General features: G+C 28.6%; 1 protein-coding gene across 6 annotated transcripts in view; it reads left to right on the forward strand.

The window, feature by feature from the left end:
* The window catches only part of EndoA (endophilin-A), a 262,925-nt gene extending 248,971 nt beyond the window's left edge, over window positions 1-13,954 (forward strand). For 4 of the 6 annotated variants that reach the window (XM_067049691.1, XM_014420464.2, XM_067049686.1 and 1 more), the window contains 3 exons: window positions 5,980-6,063; window positions 9,773-9,891; window positions 10,469-13,954. In XM_067049691.1, coding sequence (XP_066905792.1) covers window positions 5,980-6,063; window positions 9,773-9,891; window positions 10,469-10,588 — 323 coding nt within the window. In that variant the 3' untranslated portion in view covers window positions 10,589-13,954. The remainder of the gene's footprint in view (window positions 1-5,979; window positions 6,064-9,772; window positions 9,892-10,468) is intronic. The other 2 variants (XM_014420467.2, XM_014420466.2) reach the window with 1 other exon arrangement.
* The last annotated feature ends 389 nt before the right edge of the window (window positions 13,955-14,343 follow it).

The following is a 14,343-nucleotide window of genomic DNA, read 5'->3' on the forward strand; positions in this document are numbered from 1 at the left end:
TATATATATAAGATAATTGATATGAGGAGATGATGCGGTCAGTGGAGAACACAAATAAGTAAAACATTATGTTTCGATCAGAATTGTAGGGCAACTATTGCAAGAGTTTCTGTAAGAGTCTTGCAATAACTGACCTGACAGAGGCCTGCAATTCTGGCCAAAAAATTGGTACTTATAAAGTAAGTTTTACCTATTAGTGTTCTCCGCTGACTGTACTACCAACTATTTTCTCATAAAATATCTAAAAAATAGGAGGAAGGTGGTAAAGTTCCTTAGGACCTTGTGGTAGTGCTACTACCTGCTGTAGAGATTGTAAATCATGTCACTTTTTTCATAAGATATCTAGTTGTTTGTTGACACCTATTTAATCCCAAGTTAGGATAACAAATGTTTTCTCCTTGAACTTGCCACCTAGCATTCGATGAAAGATATTTCTCTTCATAACAAATAGGGCATGTAAACAAACCTTAATGTAATAACTCTAAAATTCTCTCAAAAAAACATGATTTAACCTTTTTGCAACAGTAACTAAAATGTTGGAAAAAGTACCTCTTTTCATTCATTCTCTTTCTAATATATATGCAATTGTTTACATGGCCTCTTTTTATTATTATTTTACAAATGGCTATGACCTAGCATGAATAGGCAAAATAAAATCTAGGTTACAGTGTACATCACTAGTTTATACAAAGATTGTATATGTAATTTCACTTTTCTAGCTTTGTAAAATAAGACTGTATGAATACTTTGTACATATTTCAATTACAGTGTGTTTATTGCTTTTATATACTGCAAATATTATGTTTTAGGTTGGTTGAATTCCATAGGTTATATAGATATCACCAACTCATTGTATGAATCTCAATATAATGATGTTTTAGCAATCCAAAATATCAAATCACTCGAACAAATCTTTTCTAAACTCCGATGTTCCATTATAACTCAATCAATATACAATTAAAATATTATGTCTTATTGAATTATATAAAAGTTAAACACACTTTTCTTCTTTTTACAAAATTTTCATAATCTTCTTTAACCAAATATCGATATTTCTATTTTTAAAATATCGGAATATCTAAAATTCTATTTTTAGGCTTTTTACAAAATTTTCATACTTAAAAAAATCCAAATTTAAAGTAGTAAACAATTCATACAGAGGTATTTATTTATGGAATAGAATACTTGAACAACTATACAAAGTATTTAAGATTTTTATTAATGTTTAACATTAAAAAAACATTGTTATTAGCATTTTTTCTTTTATTCATTCTCAGTCTATAGATTTTTGTTCATTTTTTGTGCACTCTAGAAGGTCCAGGTAGGAAACACTACATTAGACTAAAATGTCGACTATAGTGGATAGAGTTTCATTTTTTATATGCATTTTGTTTCATTACAATTAGTTAAAGTACCCAACAATTATTTATTAAGGACTAATTCCTATAATCAAAGATTTTGAAAGTTACTTTCGGTTAAAGAGTTAAAATGTTTTTATTAACTAACCAGGTATGATTTTAAGATATTTTCCCTCTTCATTTTTGAAAAAAAAAAAGAATAATATTCACCATGTTCAAAAATGTATAAATTTCAAGGAACTGTAGGGCTGCTGAAATAGGAGCATTTATAATGCAAATAGTAAGGCTTCAGCTTTCTTGTGGTGTGGCTAGTAAAAATCACTATTTTATCTTTTTAGTTTTACTTATAGATACAGTGGAGTGTCGCTTGGTATGGAAAATTAATGTTTTTTAGATCACTTTTGATTAATGAGGATTGCAAAATCTCATAAGAAAATTGATGAATGTCAATCTTAAAAAATAACAATTTCAATATTCTTGAAAATGTTATTAAAATGGTGGCAATTTTGAGATTTTTAATAAGAAAAGGCAATCCTTGTATTTAATAGAAATTGAGACTAAGAAAATATTTATTTTAAAGTTTATTCTTATTTAACATGAAATTTATTTTTAAAAAAATAATGAACTAAAATAATGCCTAAAATATTTCATTGGGATAAGGTTCTTGAATGTACAAAGAAGATAAATATGTTATTGTTTCCTTATGAAAGCACTCATTTTGAAAGAGAATAAATGCGTTGATGATGTATTTAGCAGAATCCATTGTTATAATTAAAAATTTAAATACACTGAACTGACATACACATCATTCAGATGACAGACTTCTCTAAAACTTTGACAGAAGCTTGCCCTTTACTTGATTGATTGATTTCACTCCTAAGCCTAGCAAGTTTTTAAAGACTCACAAGAAAAGGCTTCAATGTTTTCATTTAAAAACAGTTTAAGACTCAGTATTGAAGCTCCTTGATAAATTACAAATATATCTTTACTTACTGATTTCATCTGCCGATACTTAGTTCATATGATTTGGCCTATTACAAAGGATTTTACAAATTATATAGACCCCTACACTCACAAATTGAAAAAAATGAACAATTTCCAGTGTTTCTTTGCCGCATAGCTCTGATAATTTATAGCTAAATATTATAAACATAAATAGTATAAAATTGGATCAAATGTGTTTCTTTTCATTGTAATTTTTATTATTATATTAATATTTATTTGTTTAAGTAATCATTTTTTTTTAATAAACAGTTTCCAATCTATTGACACTCTCCTGTATATATAACTTTTTTTAGACAACTAGCTATAACAAACAGCACACTAATAAGATATATTTTTAATCAGCTGCAAGCTTTTGTTGATGTAGGTGCTGCATAAAAAATTGAAGAAGACATTTCATAATCCTCTGGAGTAATTGTTAATAACACTTGCAGCTAAGATCTATTATGTCTGCTTTTTACATGCTCATTGCTTTAACTATTCAAATTTAGCAGATTTCATATTTTTCTTTTTAGAATGATCTAGATCAGTTTTATTTATTATCAGCCTCAGAATAATAGGCTTAAATCTGCAATGTGATATCATGTTGGATAAGTTTGCTGTTATTGAGTTTCTTCTCTGGTTTCTACATTTATGGAAAGAATGAGATTAACATTTTAGTATTGTTATCCACTTAAATTCACTTACTTAAAAATATGATCTCTAACTGTATTATTCTTAAAAATGCAAACCTAATGTCTTATGTATTTGTTTTTTGAATCAGTTAAGGCAATCTTTACTTAGCTTTCTTGAAATATAAGATGGTTTGTTGAGAGGTCTATCTTGATCATTATAAGTCTATTCTTGCAAGTATAAATAAATCTGCCCAAAATGTTATTGATCATTTTTATAAGGAAGCACAATGTGCACACACCCTCAACCATTAATGGCTAAGAGTGTTCTAGAAAGTGTTATATACTTAGGGTTACCATAAATTTTAATAGCCAATCATGAAAAGTTTGGAAGAGTAGGGTAGGAAGGAGAGGAAGAAATATATAATAATAAATATTTCATTATTTACATTTAATATACAAGATTTTAAATACAAAAATATTAATTACAATATTTGTATGTGTGTTTGGTCTCCTTTATTAAGTATATATTTTTCAGATGAAATAAATTTTTTAAGGAATTACTTATCCTTTAATTTTTTTTATAAAAAATAGAAATTGACATCCTTCCTCGAATAGTCTAAATATCTCATCTCAATCTAAAATCGCCGTCTATTTTCATACCATTGAGGGAACATGGTAGATGCCAAATAAATTATCCCTTCATTGGTACTCGATCTGAAATCCTGAACAGTTTGACTGTTATGGACACCATCCTGGATGGATGTATTCAAATAAAATAATAATAATTCTGTGGTTTTATATAACTTTCTACATTATGTGATAATTAGTGGTAGACCCTGCAAATTCTATACCACACTTACTGTTAATTGGTCTATATCATTGTTAGTTGACTGGTTGCCCACACAAGAATTAATTTTTATTTTAAAATTGTAAACTGAAAAGTGAGCAAGACTGACACAATTTCATGTCATTATTTATAACATATAAAATAATAATAAAAAGAATACTGATTCCTTATCTATAGATGCTAAATTATTCCTCGAGGCTAGAAACCAAACCCAATAATACCAGGGCATTCAAAAAGTCCTGTCGTTTTTCGTTTGTTCGTTGTTTATTTTGATTCTAGAGTGTTTGCTAATTAATTCCGTTCAATACAACTTTTATCCATGTAAACACAAATGTTTATACTTTATGAATAGGAGGCTAAGGAGGATTAATTTAATGCAGTCACCATCCAACTGTCTAGTTAAAATGATTCCAGTTGAAACTCAAATTCGGTCGATTTTGCTCTATGAGTTTAAACTTGGCTCAAAAGCTGCCGAAACTGCTAGAAAAATATGCTCCGTGTTTGGGGAAGATGTGCTGTCTGAGCGGAAGGCACAATTTTGGTTTTCAAAATTTCGTGGAGGCGACGAGACACTAGAAGACGAGGCACGCTCAGGTCGACCAACTGTAGTTGATAAGGAGGACGTTCGAAGAGTAGTAGAGTTGGATCCGCGTCAAAGTTGTTCAGAGATGGCCTCTCAACTTAATATCTCAGCCACCACTGCCTGGAATTACCTTAAAGAACTGGGAAAAGTGAAAAAACTGGATAAATGGATTCCTCATAAGCTTTCAGATGCCAATATGCTTGTTCGCTTGACAACTGCATCTTCGTTAACTTCCCGCTTGAAAGTCGAACCCTTTTTGAATCGAATCATCACCTGTGATGAGAAATGGGTGTTGTACAACAACTTCAGACGATCATATCAGTGGTTGTCGGCAGATGAGAAACCTAAACAATTTCCAAAACCAGATCTCCATCCAAAGAAAGTTTTGCTCATTGTTTTCTGGACAGCCAAAGGTATAGTGCATTTTGAGATTCTGAATCAAGGGCAAACCATCACTGCAGAAGTATACTGCAATATACTGGACCATTGCCAATCCAAGCTTAAGACTTTTGATCCCTGCTTAGTCAACAGAAGAAGACCTTTGCTTCTTCAAGACAACGCTCGACCACACACCGCCAAATTGACCAGGGAAAAATTGACAGAAATAGGCTGGGAAGTTTTGCCTCACCCACCATATTCCCCTGACCTGTCGCCCACTGATTATCACCTATTCAGAGATCTCGACAACAATCTGAGACAAAAATGTTTTCAAGACCGTGACAACCTAATTCACGAACTGACCACTTATTTTTGCAGTAAAAATCAACAGTTTTTTAAGGAAGGAATTTGGGCTTTACCATCTCGTTGGGAGAAGGTTACCGACTGTAACGGTGGATATTTTGATGAATAAAGGTGATTATTTGAAAATATTTATTTATTTATAATTTCCCTCAAAAAAACGACAGGACTTTTTGAATGACCTGGTATTTGGTAGAATGATTTCAAAGTGGTTAACTAAAATGCAGACCTCTCCCCCTCTGCTGTTCAGCTTTTCTTGAAAGTAATTGATGAAATGGAGCCTATCTCTGGACATCTCTTGTATAGAATCAAACGAGGTGGTAGTTGAAAACCAATATGATCAGTGGATTTACCCAAATAAAAGAAACTTGGGCCATAATTGGTCCCATATTGTTACGAGGCACAGAGAAGCATTTGATGGTTAGCTTTTCACTGTGGTCTTTCATACCAGACTAATACTACTGCATTCAAATTAATTGCTTGTCTTTTATATTTCAAAACTATTAAAACATTACTATTTTTAGTCGACCATTTCTTTTAAACCTTAAATTTGATATCAATCAAAATATTGCGGATCACTGTATTAATTTTTTGCCACACACCATGATAATGTATTTATTTGTACATAGTTATTGTATTAGAGTTATTACAAATTCTGTTTTGTTTTTTCTGGACTATATTTATTTCTATCTCTTCCATTTATATTTCAATGCTATTTTTACAAAATCCCTACCTTTTCCCTACCGTAATGTTGAGCCTCCAGTAGGAAGTTGGCAGCAGATGGTTTGTTTATTAATGATGGGTAGATTACGGGGAAGTAAGTGTTTTGTGGTTCAGGTACGTCCCAGTCCTCTTCCCCAGTCCATGGGAAGCCAAGTCACTTGGAGATTGCCAGCCAGCAGCAGGCCAGATCTACTAATGGTACGCTAAACATGCATGCTCTCTGCATTTATTCATTTTATAAACAAGCTAAACATATTTTTTTTTCATTCATTAGAATTTATCATGCTTAAGCTTATGTATATTTTCAGTTTGGAAATTAGCTTCTTAAATTTTGATATAGATGCATATATTCAAATTTATAATATTTTAAGAATAACCCTCCAAAATTCTTTATTAACTTAGTTAGGACAATGTTTTGAAGTTCTTTCCATTATCTAGTCCAACATCTTATTATATTTGTCATCTATCAACCTTAGTTACTTTGGATTATTTAAAAAACTGAATCATGTTGTAAATTTATTCTTAAAGATTATTCTATGTTTGCAATATATCTCCTATCCTACTTCATTTTGAACTGTTGAACATAAAACTTACTATGGTCATGACAACTGTGAAAGCAGGAAAACATTTATCCAACTGGTTCCAAACATGGAAGTGCTATGCATTTGTCCACCAGTTTGATGAGAGTCGAATTTCCCTAAGAACAAACTGGTTATTTACATCTTTTTCGTCAATCTCTATTACCTTTTGCATCTTTATATGTAAGATACAAATATTTTTAAAATCTATCTTTCTAGCTAAACAGAATATCCCTATTAACACTCTTATTTCTGAAAATTGGTTTTTAATCTAGGAAAATATTTCCCCTTTTTTCTCATTTAGTTAATTAGTAAATTCTTTTTTAGTTTATATTTATCCATTTTTCATTACTGCCAACAGTGAAGATGGTTAATTATTTCAAATAAAAAAAATTCAAAGCACTTTAAGGAATGCCATTTTGAAAATTTAGCATTTAGCCCATCAGGCTATTTCAGCGAGGATAAGACTTAGCTGATATTAAAGATTATTTCATTGCACATTGATTTGTGATTAATCAAAATCGTTTAAGCCCTCATCCCACTATTTTGCCAGTATCGGTTGTTATAAAATTTAAAAAAACTCAGTAATTTAATATTATCCATGTCATGTTAAATGAGAGTTAAATTACAGCACTCTTGTTAGTTTTCCTATCGAAAGCATTACGTCTCATAAAAAGTGGTAGACAGAATCTTCTAATTGTCTATTTACCATTTTTCCTTAATTTATTTTTTTATTACCAGATCAGCTGGGCAGGCCTTACATAGTTATTATATAACAGTTTGATTTACTTTTAATTATTGATGATGGAGGGGGGGAGGTATAGTCTCATGCAAAAGACGACTCTAACTATTTACAATGTTATAATTATTTAATAATTACAAATAATAAAATAAGCTATTTAAAAAAAAAAAAAATAATGTCTTTATACCATTGAGAAGTTATACATAACTGTTTGAAACCAACCACAAAACAATTAGGTAATAATTTTTATACTATTCTCACTAATCTTATTTTAAAAATAAGATGCCTTAATTTTTATGTCATGAAACCATTGATGAACCTATATTTTTATTAATGGTTTCCTGAAATAAATTAAAAGATTAGTTTAAATTTTTTTTTTTGTTTTACACTATATTTTGGCACAGCAATTTCCTAAAATATGATTTAATTTTTCTATACATTCTTCTAGTTATCAGACTAAAATATTGACGTTGGATTTTCTTCCATTTTTGAAAAACAATTCAGTTATTCTTCATGATTGAATATTTCATATTCGGTCAGCAGAACTATAAAATTTTACTCCCCCAGGAATGCTTTTACCTTTAACTTTTCTTGGAATCCTTTCTGTCTCTCCTTTTTTTATTGGGACTTATGTGTCAGCTTGTAGCTAATTCCTACATACTTTAATTTTGTATCTTTTTGCTATCTTTTAATAATTTTTTCCCAAACAAAGATAACTTTTCATTTTATGTAAGATAAAATTATTTTTGAACTTTGTTTGTATCATCATATTACGTTTTTAGTTTGTATTGGATAAGTTTAAGTTATAGTTGTATATAGTATGGTTTATAGCAGAATGACATAACTTTTTTTTTATAGTTTCAATTACCCCAAAGTTGCATATTATTGTACAAATGAAATCCATGGAAAGGAATGAAATTATTCAATGCACTTATGTAGTAATATAACATATCATGATATAAATAATGCATTAAGCTTGAGTTTTCACTGGAATGGAACAAGCAAAACTCAGTTATGTAAACTAGAACAGGAATGTTGAAATGAGTAAGTTTGTTAGCATGTTAGTGATATGTCTTTTTAAGACAAAAAAGAAAAAAACTAACACCAATAAATAACTTTGTGTAGTAAAGTTTCAACAGCTGATTCTAACTTTACTATGCCAAGAAACAAGACCGTACTGACCATGAATATTATTTTAGATAGTTTTTTTATTTTAATCATTAAGAAACTTTGATGATATCCTTCAAAAAATATGTTTGAATGCTAATTTCCTTTTCTCGAGCATAAATTCATCGCCGTCTCGTTTTGAGCATTGTGTTCCAAACGAAAACACCACCCTTAACTGTTAGGATAGACCGATATCATTTAAAAATAACCCACGTTCCGTGAATTAATCAATTCACATAGCCTTGAGCCAGTTCTAAATTTGCAGCCTAGTAGGAGTTATTGGTTCAAAAAGAGTTTCCTTTTTATATAATATTGTTTATTATTGATCACAATCATACTTTTAGTTTTAAAATAATTTTATATGAAAAAAATTATAAAACCTTTTATTCGTTTTTCAATTTATTAATTAGAAAGACTGGTTAAAAAAAATAACCATATTTGAAAGTAAGAACAAAAGAAATAAAATATAATTTCTAAGTAAAAAATATAATATTGGAACATCAGGAAATTACCTTTTATTAACTAAAGTTGTTCTTTTTATTTATTTATGGCTTGCCCACTATGGTATGTAGGGCAGCTTAGTATTTTTGGGGAGAATAGAAATAAATTTGTTTCTGTATCTATCTGTCTGTCAGTTTGTTGTAAAATTTGTGTTCGGGCACAATCGATCAAACTATTTTCTCGGATTTGATGATTGAGGACTTAAAAAATTTTTGATGAAATTTTAAAGAATTGGTACCCTATTGTACTTAGTATATTAGTTATATTTTGAAAACGGCTCATCCAATTCGGTACAAATTTGGAGTGAAATTGGTTAATGATGTAAAATGGGTCTAGCGTCAATTTCATCAGATTCTGGCTATTTTCGCTTTTTAATTTAATTTTAATTTTTACCAAAAATAATGTATTTACATGTATTTTCTTACATACATAAACTAAATAAATATTAAATTGTAACTTTTCTATTTTAAAAAATTAATAGTACTTACCTGTTAAAATAAAAAATGTATATTAATTCAGATATAATCAACAGGAATTGATGTACATATTTAAGCTATAAGTAATGAAAAAAATGTAATTCACATTATTTTTAAAAAAATTAATAAATATATTATTTATTTTTTTAAGGATATCATTTCCATACCTACTGTGAATAAGTTGGTAATTAAAGTTAACAGGATAACAAGTTATTAACTTCTTAACGGTAGATACAGATTTAAGTTTGTGAAATGTCGGATTGATGTAGCCGAGTGACATGAATTTAGATGATGGAATGACCATAGTTTATAATCTTTATTTCATATTAAGAGTAGTACTATTGAACTGAGCTTCTGAATGTAGCATATTTAGAGACATAAAATCATCTATTTGAAAAATGTTTGATTTGACTAAATTACTAAAGAATTTTTTATTGTTACAGCATCACCTTTGCCCTCTCCAGTGAAGAACTCTCCAGCCCGTACACCCATGTCAAGGGTCCCTTGCTGCACTGCTCTTTATGATTTTGATGCCGAAAATCCTGGTGAGCTGAGCTTCAAGGTAATTTAATTCAGATTACTTATTAGTTTTTTTATAATTTTATTTTTAAAAACTTAGTTAATTTTCTTTGAAGGTTATACTTTGCATAACTTAAGGAAAGAAATGCAACAAAATGGAGAGAAGCCTCTTTATGTCCGGTGCAGTTTTTGTTGTTATAATAAAAACATCATGAAATCATTTGTGGTCTAATTCTCTTTTCACATGTCCACTCATACATTTCATGCTGCACCTTTCAGTTATTTCCTAGTCTTGATCATTTTTTTAAAAAAAAGTTTCAACTATGAACAACCTTACAGTTTTAAAATTATATGCATAAATAAACAAGGAAGGTTATAGTGTTTGTTACCATAAACTTTTATATTAAGGACCCTTTACACAATCAGCAATATTGAGTCAATATCAGATTCCATTAATATATTGAACATATGAGGGATCTTTTATAACAACATTATTGGCACTTATCAATTTATACAAATATTCAATGTTCTATAATATTGGCTGTGTAAAGAAACTACCTAAACATAAGTACCGATAAATGTTATATATTTTTAAAAAAAATGATTTATTTCTGTTGTAGGAAGGTGAAACTATTACATTGACAAACAAAATTGATGAAAACTGGTATGAAGGAAGCCTGAATGGGCGCACTGGTTATTTCCCCGTTACCTACGTCCAGGTCGTCGTCCCCCTTCCGTAAATATTATTATTGTAGAATCTTACCATTGATTGAGCTTCTCCAATGGTTTATTTATAATGAAAACATTCTGTCCCTTATCTCCTATGAGTGATTTTGTAAAATTACTTTCATTTATGATGTAATTTATCACCGATTATAATCTATTTAAAATGTAAAGAAATTTAACTTAAATCTCCATAATTTTGAGAATGTGAGTTCAGTTTTTATGCGCACGAGCCATCGGTGAGAAGCTTTTTAATAAGGATTAAGGGCAGATTGTATTATATAATTTGCAAAATTATTTTATTGAAAAGAAATTAAATTTGCAAAATTTTATGATTATTAATCTGCAGTATTAAATTTTAATATATGTGGTATTAATTGCACTCAATGTTTTATGGTACATTTTATTCTTTAAATGTTAAAATGAATATTAAAATGGTTTTAGAGTTTGATTTTAATACTGCTACTAGAATATCTATTATGATACTTGTACATAAAAGTAGAATTTCTGTTTTCATTAACTGACAATAAGGATCATTAACTAACTGATGTTACATTGAAGTGCCAGCTTTTAAAAAAAGAAATTAGTTACCTTTGTTTAAAAAGAAAAAACAAAAAAAAAAAAAAAATGCCATTGAAGAATATTCAAACTTCCACTACAGTTTAATGTATCGTTATCTTAAGAACTGCAGCATAAACTACATAACAAGTTACATCAATGATTTATGTATTATTAGAATTGTATAAAAGATAAGGTTACCTTTGCCTTAAAAGAAAGAATAGTCTGAACATTTTGTTTTAGCTAAATATTTGTATTTATCGATTCCAACTATCATGTATAGAGATTTCTCCAATAAAAATTTATTTTGAATAAGCATAAATCATGGCATATTATGTCTCATATACCTTAAAGGGTATTAAATAGAAATTTCTATGCTTGATAGAAAAAAGAATCGTTAATCTGATTTTTATACTTTTATTGAAAATATGTATTATTCTTTTGTAATTTATTAGTTTAACAATATTGTACTAGAGATTTTTAGTAATGTAATTTTAATTAACGAATGAATTATAAAATAAAGTTAAAAAAAAAAACCCTTATCTACCTTATATAAGTGTATAAATCGATATGAAAAAGAAAAAATTGGATTGTCTTCTATTATTTAGTTAAAAACTACTTATGTAAGTGATTGCCAAAAACTATATGTATATGTATGTGTATATATTGCATTAAATCATTTATTGTTCGTTAATCTTCAGCATTTTAATTAATTCCGGGCCTTTGAAAACAAGCTTTCCTATCTCTGAAATATTTAGTGAATTGTCGTAATTTTATGGTCAATTTTAAATCTCTTTATCCTGCTTAGCATAGATTACCTTGTCCATCAGCCCGAGTGTGGCAATTTTCTGTGTCAGTGTATCTGTATAAGTCTTTTGGCTTGGTGTTTCCAAGCATTCTCTTATAGTGAGTGACCTATCCCGTAGAAATAGATACTGCTAGGCCATCACTGTAATATTAGTCTATGACAACACCCTCGGCGGTTTTTAAGTATATCCTCTGACAACTATAAATTAGTTGGTTTCAGTTTTGATAATATTTCCAAACTAATGTCTAGTTGTTTTAACCCTCCTTAGGTGCACTAGATCTGTGAAATTGGATTGTCTCTTTTTTTGGATATACATATTTCTAATTCTCAATTTTTCAAAGAAAATTTCATTTCTTTTATAAATGACTGGCAGTTACCATTGTTATTATTATTATTTTATTATTGTTTATTTAACTGTAATATAATTAGTTTCATTGTGATTGAATAATAATGTGAAATATATATTTTACCATAATTAGATTTACTTTAATTAATAATGCACATTATTTTAAGAACAAAGTTTGAAAATTTGATCCAATCTCTCAGATATATTGTTTTGCTAAAAGCGGTTAGGTTTTACATTCTGCACCGCCAAGGTTTAAATGAAGTTTTCCATTTCAATTTTTTTTTAAATATTAAGTAATTGCTTAAAAAAAAAAAAGGAAGAATTTTTTAATGAATGTATTAAATTAATTTTTTTTTACTTTTTCTTAATTCATTTATAGTTCCTTTTTGTAATAATTTACATCTAATAATAATCATTGAATAAACCGGCTGTAATTTTTATATGTTGGTGGATAGAAAGCCTTTTGCATGCAGTGAAATCCTGCTTACACAATTGATCTCTTGATAATATAGTTCCATAACACTTTATACAATTTATCTAAATAGGCGTATCCGCTTTGGGTTTATTTATTTCATTATTGCATCAAATCTGGGATATTTTGACTGTTCTTTTACATTTATAGTTTTTTAAGGTTATTAAGGTAATTCTTCTCTAGATGTATCGAGTCTGATAATAAAAATATATGAAATCTGTTCATCCATGAATGCTCTTCTCCTTTCTATAGTGAACAGAATTCTGTAAAGCTCAGTCCAAATTACTCGGCCGAATTTCTGGAGGAAATCTATTACCTGATACAACTAGAGAGGATCCTTGTGAATTTTGATACATTCCATTAATTTATATAAGTATCCTACAAATTCAGTAACCTCTCTCTTAGCCAGCAATATGAAAAACAAAATAATTGTTTTTTAGAAAAAAGATAAAATCTTATGAATGATATGTTTTTAGTTTTTAAGAATTTTACTAATGCATCTTATTTATTTCCATACATACAATATACAAGTTATTAATGTATATTTTCCTAAAAAAATTCTTATTTCCATTATGAAATGCCATGAGAATGCTGGATAAGAGGGAGTCAAATGTTTTGTTGTACATCATTTTGTCCTGCTGTGTGAATTAACTTTCAGGAATTTATTGTATTTATTTAATGTCTATCGTTTCTGATTCAGGAAACTATTAGTCATTTTGTTTAAATTAATCTTCACATTTTTTTTGTTTTAAACTCTTCTAAGGATTGTGAAGAATCATCCAAATTATATCGCTGAATGCCAATTTGTCATAACCGAAAGCAATAAAAAAAAAAATAGATATATATTTATGAATATTATAAAAGAGAAGAGCTTTTTATATAAACTGCTGAGATTAGACATTTACAGATTGTCATTTAGAATTAAAAAATATTAATTTCTTTTCCTGAAACAGCTGTTATATATTTTCTGATTTCAAACGTGATGGCATCAAATGCTGTTTGGAAATTGTTTGTTACCACTTCATGTACATATATTTATCTTGTTAATGTTTCAATTTTTATCCAGGTATTGTGATTGTCTCACTGAATGCCATTATTATTTCTATGTATACACTCTTTATGATGTTATATGTATATAAAAATATATTCTGCATTACAATTATATTACAAATATTAAAAAAGTAAATGTATATTTTTCATCTCTTTGAGTTCTTTCTATAATAATGATTATGCTTGTGATTATGGAAGTCATATCAATGATTAGGGCATATCCTGTGACTTTGCATGTTCTCTATGTTAATGTTGTGTGTTTATATGGCTGCAAACGTCATTTGGAGAGCGTTGCAGAGAGTGATAACATTTATTTTATTTTTAATAACAAAATTTTTCTGAATACAGTCGTTATAAAAATTGAACACAAGTAGAGTGATATACATTTTTAGTAGGAATGCATTATCATTACAGTTGAACCTCTACATATTAGACTTGAATGTTCATTTAAACATAAATGAATTGTGTATTAATTAATAATTAATAACAATCGATTAACCTATAATTAATAATGCACATAAATTGTGTTGTATTCAGA

Source organism: Halyomorpha halys, unplaced genomic scaffold (genome assembly GCF_000696795.3).
Source record: "Halyomorpha halys isolate HHAL.00 unplaced genomic scaffold, Hhal_1.1 Scaffold270.1, whole genome shotgun sequence".
Classification (NCBI taxonomy): Eukaryota; Metazoa; Arthropoda; class Insecta; order Hemiptera; family Pentatomidae; genus Halyomorpha; species Halyomorpha halys.